Source organism: Typopeltis vanoorti, chromosome 25, assembly GCF_054136105.1.
Source record: "Typopeltis vanoorti isolate ZY-2024b chromosome 25, IOZ_Tvanoo_1.0, whole genome shotgun sequence".
In the NCBI taxonomy this organism is placed as follows: domain Eukaryota; kingdom Metazoa; phylum Arthropoda; class Arachnida; order Uropygi; family Thelyphonidae; genus Typopeltis; species Typopeltis vanoorti.
Window position 1 is genome coordinate 40,032,185 of NC_143573.1, and position 14,866 is coordinate 40,047,050.

The window sequence follows — 14,866 nt, forward strand, 5'->3', positions numbered from 1 at the left end:
AATGAAACAAGCAGTGATGACAGCACAGTGGTAAAAATCACTGACCAGGCATGCAGTCAGGAATACATATCCATACTTGAAGTAGAAAAAGCCATCAAAGGCTTGAAATGTGGAAAGGCAGCAGGACTAGATGATATTCGACCAAAAATGCTGATATATGGTGGTATAAACGTCTTTCAGTGGCTGCACTGCATAGTTCAGAATGCCTGGACAGAGGGATGAATTCCAGACGATTGGAGTAGAGCTCTCATAGTACCCATATATAAAAAGGGAAATAAAACTGAATGTGAGAATTACAGAGGTATATCTCTACTGAGTGTTCCTGGTAAGATATATGCAAGTATACTTGAGAAATGGTTGTGAAGAATTGTGGAAGATAAGCTTGGTGAAGAATAAGCTGGATTCAGGCCAAATAGAGGCTGTCAGGATCAGGTCTTCACTTTACGACAAATAGTTGAGAAAGCATTGGAACATAACAAAGATCTGTATTTACGTTTTGTCGATTTGGAAAAGGCATATGACAAGGTGCCAAGAGAGAAGCTATTCAATACGCTACAGTTATATGGTATCGATGGGGCATTATATCAAGTAATACTTAGTCTTTATTTGAGTTGTAAGTCAGCAGTTAGAATTGAAAGAAGTACAGGAAGATGGTTTAATGTTAAATCTGGTGTGAGACAAGGATACACATTATCCCCTCTGTTATTCATTATCTATATGGATCACATTATGGAGGAAAGAGGTATTGAACATGATATCAAAATCGGAGATGTTAATGTCAGCTCTTTGCTTTATACGGATGATGTTATACTTCTTAATAAATCTGCTACAAGTCTGCAAGATTCTGTGACTAAATTGAATAACTGTTGTAATAGATATGGTATGAAGGTCAGCAATAAAGAGACAAAGACAATGAAAATAGGCAGAATCATTGAAAATGTCAACTGTGTTGTGAATGGAGAATCTGTGGAACAAGTAAAATATTTCAGCTACTTAGGCACGATTTTTAGTGAAGATGGTAAATTCAGTATAGAAATAGACAACAGAATCAGCAAAGCTGGTAGGAAGTCAATTGAATAAATTCATAATGAATAAGAGAGAAATTAGTCGGAACACTAAATTAGCTGTATACAAGACAGTGTTCAAACCAGTTTTAACTTATGGATCTGAGAGCTGGGTCAGAAGTAAAACACTTGACCAAAGACTAGAGACCGCAGATATGAGAGTCCTGAAAAAGATTAGAGGCATGAACAGATGGCATCAATGGCAATAGAATGTTAAAAACGAGGATATTTGGAAAGAACTTGACATTGTCAGCATCGAGGAATGCGTTAGCAGAGCTAATCTCAGGTGGTATGGTCAGTTAAACATATGGGCAAAGAAAGATTAGCAAAACAAGTGTTCTCTGCCAGGTTGGCATCAAAACGACCCATAGGAAGACCAAGATATAGGTGGATTGATTCGGTACAAAGTGCCTTAGACGATAGAAATATAAGATCTGATAATGTTGGCGTCTTGACAAGTAATAGACTGATTTGGAGGAAAATTTTAGATAGGAAGTTAGTAATGATATAATTTTTTCATCTAGTACTATCATATCCTGTACACCCCTTGAGGGTACATGGCAGGAATGTGATGATGATGATGATGATAGAAGAAGTAAAACATTTCAGCTATTTAAGCACAATTTTTAGTGAAGATAGCAAATGGAATATGGAAAGAGACTACTGAATTAGTAAAGCTAATTCAGTAGTCTCTTTCCATATGGTTGGAAGGCAGCTGAAGAAATTTATATGTAATAAAAAGAAATTAGTCTAAACACTAAATTAGCTATATATAAGACAGAATTCAAACCAGTTTTTTTTTTTTTTTCTCCCCATATCGATCTGAGAGCTGGGTTAGAAATAAAATACTTGATTAAAGACTGGGGACAATAGATGAGAGTTCTGCAAAATATTACTGGAGCAAATAGATGGCATCAATTGCAATATCATATTAAAACTAAGGATATTAGGAAAGAACTTGACGTCGTTAGCATTCAGAGATGTGTTAGCAGATCTAATCTCAGATGCTGTGGCCACTTAAACAGAATGGTAGAGGATGCACTAGTCTGTTTGTATGTTATGTAGAGGCTGCTTAGTTTGTCTTAGGATTCCATAATGCAGAACTATTATTTGAATATCTACAATGTTTTTTTGCATTATGGGATACTGAGGCAATTGATGTGTTGAAGTCAATAGCCTTCAACACATCAACTATATAGAAAGGAAGATACTTCATGTTCCACCTTTGTTTACTTGCCCAATGGTTTAAAACAAGAATATAATTTCTTGTAAAGTACATTATACTTTGTAACCAATTGGAAAAACTTTCTGCAACATACCATCTCCTTTGAAATAATTTCTTATAATCAATGCAGTCATATCATTTTCTGATTCTATTTGCTTACATATTGCTTCAATCATATCAAAAATCTCTCTGGCCTGAAATATTATTATTAACATCTGACCTCCATGGAGTTAGGACTCATTGTGAGGTATACACTATTGCACACAATGCTCATCCAACTGTGCATTAAACTGATTCAGTGTGTCTACATTCACAACATGCTCAAGCAATGCATTCCACTCACCAACCACTCTCCATGTAAAGGACCTGCTCCTCAATTCTCTGCTCACACCCTCCTTATACAGTTTTCCAGCGATGGCCTCTTTTTCTATCCAAATGTACAATTCGATGAAAAATCTCTTCCATGTCAACCTGATAGTAATCCCTTACTAGCTCATAAGTCTCAATCATATCCTGTCTTCCTCTTATTCACGAGGCTCTGTGAATAAGAGGAAGAGAGGGACGGGGGGAATATACATTCTCTCACTCTGTCCTCGTACTCCACATTCTAAAGACCACTGATCACCCTTGTGGATCCTTGTCACCATGAAAATTTGCAAATCTGTGCACAATATTCCATGGGAGGCCCAATCAAGGCCTTATACAGTGGCATCATAACTTCTATTTCTGCATGTCAGGGTTCTTTGCATCATTGCAATTATTCGAAGTGACATCTTCACAACTTGTGCAATGCAGCCCTTGAATTTCTGGTCCTTGTCCACGACCACTCCCAGATCTCTCATCTCCTCTACTTTCTTTATAGTTTCCCCACCAAGTGTATACTTTGCATACCATCATTGCCTACCAAATTTCAAAACCTTACAGTTTGCAACTTTGAACTGATAGTTCCACTTATCTGCCCATATCTGAAACAACAATAATCAGCTATGTACATAAGTAATTAGTAATTGCAAATAATTACTCATTAAATCTAAATATTTAAAAAAATACAACTAATCTTAATATCCAATGGCTGTGAATATAGCTTGTAATAAGCAATGCTGATAATACCCTACAATTATCATATACTCATATAATGGAAATGATAGAAGACCTGAATGAATTGTTTGAGGTAGCAAAAGAAAAGAGTGAGAGAGTTAGAATGATTAGTCTTTTGCCACGGTATGACAGTGAAATGTTTAAAAGGAGGGCCATAATTGCGAATGACTTTATGCGTGGGTTATGTATGACGAGTGGTGTGGAATTTGTGGACGTGTGGAGTGAGTTTGATGGGCGAAAGGATCTGTATAAGATGGATGGCTTGTATTTGAATGGTTATGGTGTAAGAAGACTTGAGAAAGTGTTGCTGAATGTAGTGGATGTGCCAATTCAGGGAAACTAGATTTGTTAAGGGGGGGGGGGGTATTTATACAGTCCTTAGGGAGGCAGTTGAATGTAAGAATGAATATAATATGCCAGAGCAAATAAGGACAACAAATCAGAGTGGGATAGTTAATATAAGGCATCAAGGTAGGGTTGAGGCTAATGGGGGTCTTAAATTCATGTACACTAATACTAGGAGTATTAGGAACAAGAAGGAAGAGTTTTTGGCCATGGTTGGCACTTCCAGACCACAGGTTATTGGTATTAGTGAGACATGGCTGACTGTAGATGATATAGCCAGTGGGATTGAATGTGATGGGTATAGTGTGTTCAGGAATGACAGAGAGAATAAAATGGGGGGAGGAGTATTGTTGATGATAGCTGATGAGCTACAGCCAAGGAGAATAGAAGTTGAATTGCAGGATAGAGAAAAGAGCACATTTGAGGCCATTTGGTGTGAGATTGTGGTTAGCAGAACTAAATATACAATTGGGTGCTGCTATAGACCAGGTGATGGAAAAGATGGTGGTGACAGTATGCACAAGCAAATAGAAGAAATGAGTGGAAGGAGGGTGATTATTATGGGAGATTTCAACTATGGTCGCATTGATTGGAGTGAGAGGACACACGGGAGGAAGGTATTGGATTTTATGCGGTTATTAAGGGATAACTATCTGCGACAGCATGTAATGGAAAATACTAGGGGTCAGAGAGTGCTTGACCTAGTAATTACATCTGAGGATTTGGCTGTAACAAATATGACAATATTGCCACCAATTGGTGAGAGTGATCATAGGGTCTTGACTTGGGATGTGGCTAAAGGTGTAGAATTTTCATTTAAGACAGGGTACATGTGGAATTATCGGGCTGGAAAGTATGACAAGCTTAGGAGTTTGATTGGTTCAGTGCCATGGCAAGTACAACTGCAAGGACTAGAAGTTGATAGTGCATTGGAGGTAGTTAGAAGTGCTTGCATGAAACAATGGTTGACTGTATACCTAGAGTCCGAATAATAAATCAAGTAGGGGTTAAATGGATGAATAACACCATTAAGCTTGAGCTGCAAAAAAAAGAAACAACTATGGAGGGAATTTAAGGAGAAAGGTGACTGGCAGGCACATGAAGTATAAAGCGCAGGCCAGAAGGGTGTGGTAAGAAAAGCAAAAAAGGATTACGAAAGAACATTGGCCATGCAGGCTAAAGAGAATCCTAAACAGTTTTTTAGATATGTAGCAAGTAAAAGGAAAAATGTATATGGCAGAATGATTTTAAAGAATGCCGATGGTAGGGAGGTAACTGAATCAGTTGAGATAGTTGAGTTACTGAGTGAGCACTTTGCAAGAATATATCATCCAGGTGGTGACATTGCAGAAACGAATAAACCAGTAGATTATACGGGAATTGTGATGAATGAAGTGGAGGTGAGTAGTCTATTGCATAACATCAATGTCAATACATCTGTGGGATTGGATGGTATACCAGCTCGTGTTGTACGAGAAGCAGCTAAAGAATTGTCAGTACCCTTGACCATTTTGTTTAACTTGAGTCTCGGGTCTGGGTTAGTCCCGAGTGGGTGGAAAGAGGGTAAAATAGTTCCACTGCATAAAGGTGGTTCGAAGACTGCTGTTGTAAATTACCGACCTATTAGCATATCAGGAATCATTGTCAAGGTCTTAGAGAAATTAGTCAAGAAAAGAATTCAGGATTGGATAGATGAAAATGGGATATTGTATGGGGGACAACATGGTTTTGTGAAGGGTAGATTATGCCTCAGTAACTTGCTCACGTTTTATAACACAGTGACGGCTGAACTGGATAGGGTTAATGGGTTTACAGTGATACTACTGGACCTTGCCAAGGCCTTTGATAGGATACCACATGGAACCCTAATCAGTAAACTGGAGCAGATGGGTATAGATTTAGGGTTGGTGAGATGGATAGGAGGGTGGTTGAAGGAGAGATACCAGAGAGTGGTTTATTCAGGAGTGGAGTCTAAAAGACGTCTTGTGACTAGTGGAGTGCCGCAGGGCTCTGTTCTTGGACCACTGCTTTTCAATTTGTTCATCAATGATATTGGAAAGGATTTGAGAGGAATTGTTCACTTGTTTGCTGATGATGCAAAGTTGGGTAGAGTAATTGTGAGTGCACAGGATGTCAAAATTTTACAGGATGATTTGGATAGTTTGGAGGACTGGGCTAGGAAAAATGGATGTGAATTTAATGTGGCAAAGTGTAAGGTTATGCACTTTGGGGTGAAAAGAATAGCAGCAGTATATCGCATTGTTGGAACCGTACTCCAGGAAATTGATGAGGCCAGGGATTTGGGAGTGTTGGTGGATAGGGAGTTGAAGTTGAGGGGGCACATTGCAAAAGTGACTAAAACAGCTCACCAAATCACTTGGCTTCTGAAAAACACTTTAACATGCAGAGACAAACAAGTTGTTGTTCCTCTGTATCGAGCCTTGATAAGACCCCATCTGGACTTCTGTGCCCAGTTATGGGCACCAGGATTTCTTTGTGATGGGGAGGAAGTGGAGAGGGTCCAGAGACGAGTGACCAAGATGATAGCAGGTCTGTGGAATGAACCTTATGAGAATAGGTTGAGGATTTGTGGGTTGCAGAAATTGGATGATAGGCGAAGGAGGGGGTGATATGATTGAGACATTCAAATTACTGAAGGGTTTTTATAAGATTGATCCAGAAGATATTTTTGAAAATATGACTGGTGGTGGGAGGACTAGGGGCCATGCATGGAAGCTGGGCAAGAGCGTGGTTGACAAGGGTGTTAGAGCTAGGTTTTTTACTTGGAGAGTGGTGAATGAGTGGAATAAGCTTCCAGAGTCCGTTGTGGGTGCTACGACCATGAATGAGTTCAAGGCAAGGTATGATAGATACTGTGTGAATGTTGAATAGTTGTTCTTGGCATGATGTTAGGGCCTCCCTCGATGAGTCTGTCGACTCCTTGGAGTTTCCCGGAACAACAATAATAATAATAATACTCCAGGGGTATTCAACCCATCGATCACAGAGTGATTTTTGGTCAATCTCTTGTGTATTCCTCCTTACTTACAAATTTAATTAAAACTGAAAACATAATATTTTATTTATCATGTATTATTTTTAATTCACTTTAAGTGTATTGCTATTGTTTATTTATTTTTCGTTAAAATTTTCAAATCAGTAATTTTCTTATAAGTCCGGGTAAATGAATTAATTTGGATCAGTGGAAGTCAAATAGCGAGCCGAGTGAATATGATTATAATCATAGTGTAAAAACTCCATTGTAGCTTAAATATTAAATATTCTGAAGCATATTACATCGATTTTTTACTTAGGTTAAGTCCCATGTGAATATTGTAAAAAAGTAAACTTTATTTGTCTCGTTATAGTTTGTATTAGATGTTTTTGTAAATAACTCTTTTGAAGCTAACTGTATATACTGCTTTAATAAGAATATGTTAGAGTGTTAAAAACAAAGTCAATGTTTTTGTCGCTGAAGCTGTACATGGCAGCATTGGAAAGATTGTTATTGAAACTTGTATGTATGAGAAAGGCTTGCAGGCTCAAAGTGTAAACATCTCCGAAGTCAGTCAGAAAGAGTCAAACAACTTTCCAATGGCCGGCAACCTACAATCAAAAGAAAGCAGAGGAGAACAAAAGGCATGCCGAACTTGAAACTTAAGATGAAAGACTCATACCGATTCTTTGGGGTTGCCAAACTTCATGCAAGGTCTCAGAGGAGGCCTAATAAAAAGGGACTGAAGCAAGCAGAAGGGGTCCCGGTTCCAGAATTGCTGTCAGAGAGGAGACTGCCAGATCCAGAGTCGCCATCAGAGAGACTGCCCGGATCCATGTTGCTTGAGAGAGGAGTTTCCTGCTTCCAGAAAGGAGCTTCTCGGTTCGAGACATCGCTAGAAAGAGCCTACTTCTAGGCCACAGACAAGATTTCAAATTGCCAGAGAAAAGTTTCCAGGCCAGGTTAATGTTAGAAATCTACCAGTGTGTTCTGTTTTCATTACAATTTAATGAATCAAACGACTTCTACTCCTAGGCTGCAGACAAGGTTACAAATTGCTGAAAGGAAGAGTTCCAATTGCTGAAGAAAACTTTCAGGCCAGGTTAATGTCAGACATTCACTAGTGTGTTGCATTTTCATTACAATTTGATGAATCAAACGACTTCACTGATATTGCTCAGTTAATGGTATTATTTGCATGATATTTCAAGATTATTCAAGTAAAGAAGAACTTTTGAAAATTATACCATTATTGGGAAGGACTAGGGGAGAAGACATTTTTTCGGCATTTGATGAATTTGTGAAACAACACAAACTTCCGCTTTTTAAACTTGTGTCAATTACTACTGATGGTGCTCCTGCAATGATAGGTAATAATTCAGGCTTCATTTCATTATGTACAAACGATGACAAATATCCAGATTTTTTAACATACCACTGTATTATTCACCAACAAGTACTGTGTAGTAAAAGATTAAACACAAAAGATGTTTTGGATATTACATTGAAAATTGTAAATTCTGTTCGCGGAAAAGCCCTGCAATGGTGGTTGTTTAAATTACAGGCAAATGATGATAGGGAAACTTCTGTTGTACAGTAATGTTCGCTGGCTCAGCAGAAGTCAATTTTTAGAAAGATTTCTTGTATTAATTAATGAAAAAAAAATTTTCTTGATGAAAAAGGAGATATTTATCCACAATTGAGTGTAAAAGATGGTTGTTACACTTATAATTTTTAGTGGATTTCTGTAGAAAATTAAGCAATTTAAATTTAGAGTTATAAGGTAGAGATAAAAATTTAATTGACATGTTAAGTTCAATAAAAACTTTCCAACAATACTTTTATTAAAGAAAAATATAAATGACCGTGAATTTAGACATCTCCCATATTTATTATTTATTAAAATTTTTTGAACAAAATCAAGAAATGCTTTGCTATGATTTGAAAGAATTTATTCGTGAAATAGAATTAGTTGAGGAAGAAATAAATTAAAGATTTAAAGATTTTAATAAAACTGAAATGATTGTATCTTTTATCAATAATTCATTTGAAGAAAACTTGAACATCACAGAAATTTCAAATAAAATTAGTGGGCTGTTTGATATAAACCAAGCCTGAAGTAGAACTTGAGATAATAAACATTCAGAATAGTTTACATTTAAAATCAATAAACAATGAAGTCATTTGGAAGTATGCACATGAAAAATTCCCAATATTAATTGATATTGCATGAAAAATTCTGTCGTGTTTTGGATCGACATACTTGTCAGAATCCACTTTTTCAAATATGACCGTCATAAAAAATCAATTAATAAACCAAATTACAAATGATCATGTGGATGATTGTCTGTGATTGGCCACTTCTTCATATCAACTTGACTATGAAAATATTGTGAAGTTCAAACAGTGCCAAATTTCACATTAACTTTTTTTTTTTTTTTAATCAACCAGCATTTCTTGTAATTTGTGAGTTTGTAATCAATCTGTTGTTTTTTCTAACTTTGGTTTTCCAAAATAGAGAAATAAATATTTTATTCCAATATATTTTTTTTTTTTTTTGTTGTATTAAAATAATTAAAGGTAATAAATAAATTTTTAAATACACAAATAAAGTTTTAGTTGTTTATTTTTTTTAGTTGTTTATTTGTGCATAATCAGATATAGGTTGGGGGAACGTGATCTATATAAGAGAGTGGAGAGAGTCGATCGCCAAATAACTTTTTATAGAAAAGTAGTTCGCGTAGTAAAATAGGTTGAACTCCACTGATATACTCTAATAGAGTATATCACTCTCTCTCTCTCTCTCTCTCTCTCTCACACACACACACACACACACACACACACACACACACACACACACACACACACACACACACACACACACACACACACACACACACTTTTAGTAAATATCTAAATACCTTCATTGTTTCCAAAACAGTTTTATCTCTATATTTCTTGAACTTCTCCAAGAAGTCAACAAAAATAAACTTACCATGCCTTGCATTTCAATAGAAACATTCTGGTTTTGTGACCACATGTTTATTAAAGAACTGTTTTTAAAAAACTAAACAGAATAACCCGACAAGTTTCGCATATATAGGAAAATATAGGTAAATACAAGGCATTCATGCATAGGTTTCTGTGGTTAAGAAGTTCAATAGAAATATTCTGGTTTTGTGACCACATGTTTATTAGAGAACTGAGAACGTTTTTAAAAAACCAAACAAATACTAAAAATAACCCGACAAGTTTCGTTAGTCATAAGACTAACATCTTCAGGGGTAAAGAGAACTAACAGTTTAAAAGAAGGACTAGCAATGGGTTCACCCCCTCTCACCAGCTCTAGCAAACCTCTACATGGAAAATTTGAAAATAATGCTTTACAAAACTGACACATAAAAACCAAAAATATGGCTCTGCTATGTAGACGACATCTTCATCATTTGGCCAGGAACAGCACTAGAACTAACTGCATTTAAACACTATCTTAATAACTTACATCCAAACATAAAATTCACCCTGGAATTAGAAGAAAATAAAAAAAATTCCTTTCCTAGACATCCTTATTGAAATAAATGAACGAAAAAACAGGTTATCATTCTCCATCTGTAGAAAACCAACAAACACAGGAAGTTTCTTCATGCTACCTCACACCACCATCCCAAGCAAAAAATAGTCCTATTAAAAATCTTAAGGAATAAAGCATACAACATCTCCAGTACAGAAGAAAAGCAGAAAGAAGAAATACAATATTTAACACAGATCCTACAACTGAATGGTTACACAACTAAGATAATTAAGAAAATTCTCAATACAGCACCTACAAAAAACTTAAATAATTAAGACTTTAAGAATGCAGTCACCCTTCCTTATATCAAGTATGCAACAGATAAATTAGCCAAATTACTCTACAAGTACAACATAAAAGTGACTTTCCTGCTACTTGAAAAAATATCAAGATCTCTTCATCCTCTGAAACCCCCACATCACCCAATGAAAAAATCAGGGGTTTATAATATTCATTGTTCCTGTGGTATCTGCTACATGGGCCAGACAGGGAGATCGGGGGAAATCCGCATGAGCGAACATCAAAAGGACGTACAAAAGAAGAGAGAACATAAATCTGGCTTAGCATATCACACAGCTTCTACTGGTCATGGTGTACTCTGGGATAGAACAAACATGTCCTATGTTGATAAGAATTGTTTCACAAGAAAATTTAAAGAGGCAGCAAATATGATTAAAATTTCTAAGCAATGCAACAAAAACCAAGGTTTGATTTAAAATCAAGTATGATCATTGTTTATTAAAAATTTACTCACTTCAGACCTCGTACAGAGTGAGCATGAACCACAGAATGCGACAACAAATAGTATTGTCTCCAACTAACACACATTATTCTGTTATTCGGTTTTTTTAACGAACTTTTTTGTTGTTCATAATATCAACAAATGAACTTGTTTTTCATAATTTCTTATAGTTCGTGCTTTAAACTGTTAGTTCTCTTTGCCCCTGAAGATGTTAGTCTTACGACTAACGAAACTTGTCGAGTTATTTTCAGTACTTGTTTGGTTTTTTGAAAACAGTTCTCAGTTCTCTAATAAACATGTGGTCACAAAACTGGAATATTTATTTCTATTGAACTTCTTAACCACAGAAACCTACTCATGAATACCTTGTATTTAGAAAACATATATATTTTCCTATATATGCCTTCCATTTACCAGACCTCAGTATATTTGTTTCGGAAGGGTTCACAATTCCTTTGATCATCCTTGTCTTCACCATTGCCCTATATGCATTACAAGTGTGATTGTTATATGTTTAGTTAGTCATTACCTGTCACTTTAATATTTTGCTGATTGAGTATTTTGTTACTTGCTTGAAAACGATTCTTCAGCTCAAGCAAAATTTTTCAAGACATGTTTTTATCTTCAGAAAAATCAAATCTGCCTGTAAATACACACATTTAACACACAACAGACTCTGGACAGTAGGGATGGACCTAGTGCCCATAGTCTGGATATGAATATACTTTATCCTGCTAAGATCAGATTAACTAAATTTGAATCATTTGAATAAGTGTTAATGATGAGATGAAATGATGATGAGTTTCGTTATTATGAAATTTAGTGTAGAATAACAGGTGAATTTGCTTAAGAATAATACTAGCAATCTCTAACCAATTTGATAGTATTATTATTATTAGCAGTATGTAGTTTCAGTATTTATTTGTATTATTTTATTTGTTTGGTCGAAAAAAATATTTAAATTCTTGAAAGTACTTCATCTTATTTTTTTGGCTTTCATTCACTCACGTATAGAATGCTGCGAAAAATTTTACAATTTTTCATACACAACAATTTTTTAACAGCCAACATTTTTAATATTTATTTAAGCTCAAAACTTTTCATTAATGTTAAATTAGATGTTCATAAAATATCTAAGAAACACATAATTTTGACCATTAATTACGGTTCAAATTAACTAACCTCAGATTCATAAGCACTTTCTGATATTAAACAAGCTTATTTCAATATATGCCATGTATATTATTTCCTTCATGTGATATAAAATTAGAAAGCTTTAAAAGGGAGGAAATTTTGTTTAATACCTTTTATTAATAAATTTAAAAAAAAGTATAGTGAAAAATGATGAATCCAAAATCTTACTTTTGAAGTATATGTCATATGTAATGCTAAAGTTATGATGTGCAAACAAAAAATGAACTTACCTATCTTACATCATTGTATATTTTTTAGACCTTTGAAGTATATAAGTAGAATATAGGTGCGAATCTTAAAAATTTTACATAAAAATTTAAATCACACAAACCACATCTTATAAACTTAAATATGTGCTTCCATTTGTACAGTCAAACTTATAACCAAGAGAAGCCAAAATCATATGCATGACAGGAAAATCTCACTTAATGCGAATTCGATATGCATGATAATCAGTTAGCGTGATTGAGTTGAAAGGATACTATTTCCTGCTTTAAGCAAGTGATTAATTAGTTAATGCCAATTTTTTACGTAATGCGAAATTTCATTGGTTTTAATAACTCAGCTGATAACATTATTGAAGAAATCAGCACTATTGGAAAAGAATAGATGTGAGGAACTTGCTCATTTCCTATTCAAAACAGTTAAGTGAGAATGATCTCCTTCAACTAGAAGAACAGCATGCATATGAAGAAGAAGATAAGGAGTGCGAATAAGAGGAGAATGTTACGACTAAGAAACTAGTTGCGAAAGAACTTGAGATAGTTTTCAATCACATTGAGCATGCTAAGGAAATTTTGTTTGATACTGATCCTGATATGAAAAGAAGCTTCAAAGTCTGCTGAAATCTTGATAAAGCGATTGCCAGCTATCGCAAATTGCATGAAAAGTTGAAAAAGTCAAGCACTGTTCAAATATCTTTACTTAATTTTTTTTTTCCCATAAAAAAAAGTAACTCAATCAGATGTTCGGACATTAAATAACAATTTAAGCAATTGATTTTTATTAACTTTGATAATATTATCCTCTAATATAGCTTCTTTTTTTTTTTTTCAAATTTACGCTAACTGATGGATGAAGTATAATTATTCCTATTGTTTATTGTATTCGCTTAAAGCGATTTTGCTTAACTCGCATTAATTGACAGATTAATTAATCACATTAAGCAAGATTTTCCTATACTGTGATGGCTTTTTCCTTGTGTCCTTTGTGAACTGTCCCTAACTAAGAAATGATTTACAAACAGTTGTTGATGGGTGGAATTTTGGAATAGCCCTAGAAATGTTTTAAGGGGCAAAAAAAGTTAATTACAAAGTAGATTAAATTTTGTGTATCGCTATCTTGGTATTTTATGTTTTTTTTATTAGTTAAAAGCATGTGAAGAGTGCTTAACATATATTTCATGCTCATGAGTAAAGTGTGTTTTGAATAAATTTGCATTTTTTTGTGAGTATGTCATTGGGCTACGAAAATCATTATTAGTTTAAAAAGTATCCCAACTGTCAGAACTTTTGACCTTGTTGGTTGTCCAATTTTAATTAAAGCCTCAGAAGTAATTATTTAAATTGTATGCAAATTGTTTAATTTTGTGCACTTGCTTGAGACATATGCCCAAGTCAGTTGTTAAATGAAATTAGCTCATTCATTTTAATGCTTGAGAATTTATAACTCAGAAGGTAGAAGCCCTCCTGTCTTTCAGAAAGTGCTCGGATTTTGAGTGTAGATAACTGGTTAAGTGAAGAAGGTAACTGGATTTCAGTGAAATAGCTGTGATTTTGTTATTTATTTATTTGCATATATATATATATATGTGCATGCACACATGTAGAATGTTATTTTTTTTTAGGGTCGTAACTCAGAAACACTGCATCTTGCTGTGTAATTCCCCTCCTTATCCTTTACCGGCTTTGGAGAGTCCTGCCTACTCTGGTTTAATGGCTGAACAGCTGACTGCCCTAATGGCTGAAGTAATTATCCATATATGTGTATATATATATATATATATTCTATATTATGCACTTTAAAATATTTCAGTTAACCATGCATTTATTTAATTCTTCTTTAGAATTATTTAATCAGATATATCTCCATTTGGTATTCATTGCCAGCCTTGGATGCTGTGCATTCAAATGCGATTTTTTTTTTTTTTAGGTGGTAGATGAATCTCATCACTGCAGGTGACCACTACCACCCTGCTTATTGAAGCCCTTAAAACCTTTTATGAGTGGAATACATATCATCATAAACAATTCTCTAATATGTACCCTCAGGGGATGGGGGGGGTGTTGTTCAGGCTGCTATGAGAGGACTACATGAATAGTTTACATAATCTCCCATGAACAATTTTCCTCCAGATAAGCCTGTTACATTTTGGCATTCCAATATTGTTGTATCTAACATTTCTTTCTTCTATGGCACTTCGGACTGAATCAATGCACCTATACCTTGATCTTCCTCTGGTCTCTTTCCTGTCATCTTGACATGACACCTGTTTTGCTAACTTTTCCTCTCCTATTCTGTTTAAGTAGCCATACACCTTATATCTTAGCCCTGCCCACACATTCTTGAATGCTAACAATGTCAAATTCCTTTCTAATATCCTCATTTCTAATATTATTCTACCATCTGTTTA

The 14,866-nt window shown here is 35.0% G+C and overlaps 1 protein-coding gene across 4 annotated transcripts in view; it reads left to right on the top strand.

The window, feature by feature from the left end:
- LOC150092679 (mediator of RNA polymerase II transcription subunit 25-like) overlaps positions 1–14,866 on the top strand; it is a 616,627-nt gene that overhangs the window by 108,446 nt on the left and 493,315 nt on the right. For all 4 annotated transcript variants that reach the window (XM_090414304.1, XM_090414306.1, XM_090414307.1 and 1 more), the window contains exon 6: positions 14,081–14,201. In XM_090414304.1, coding sequence (XP_090270430.1) covers positions 14,081–14,201 — 121 coding nt within the window. The remainder of the gene's footprint in view (positions 1–14,080; positions 14,202–14,866) is intronic.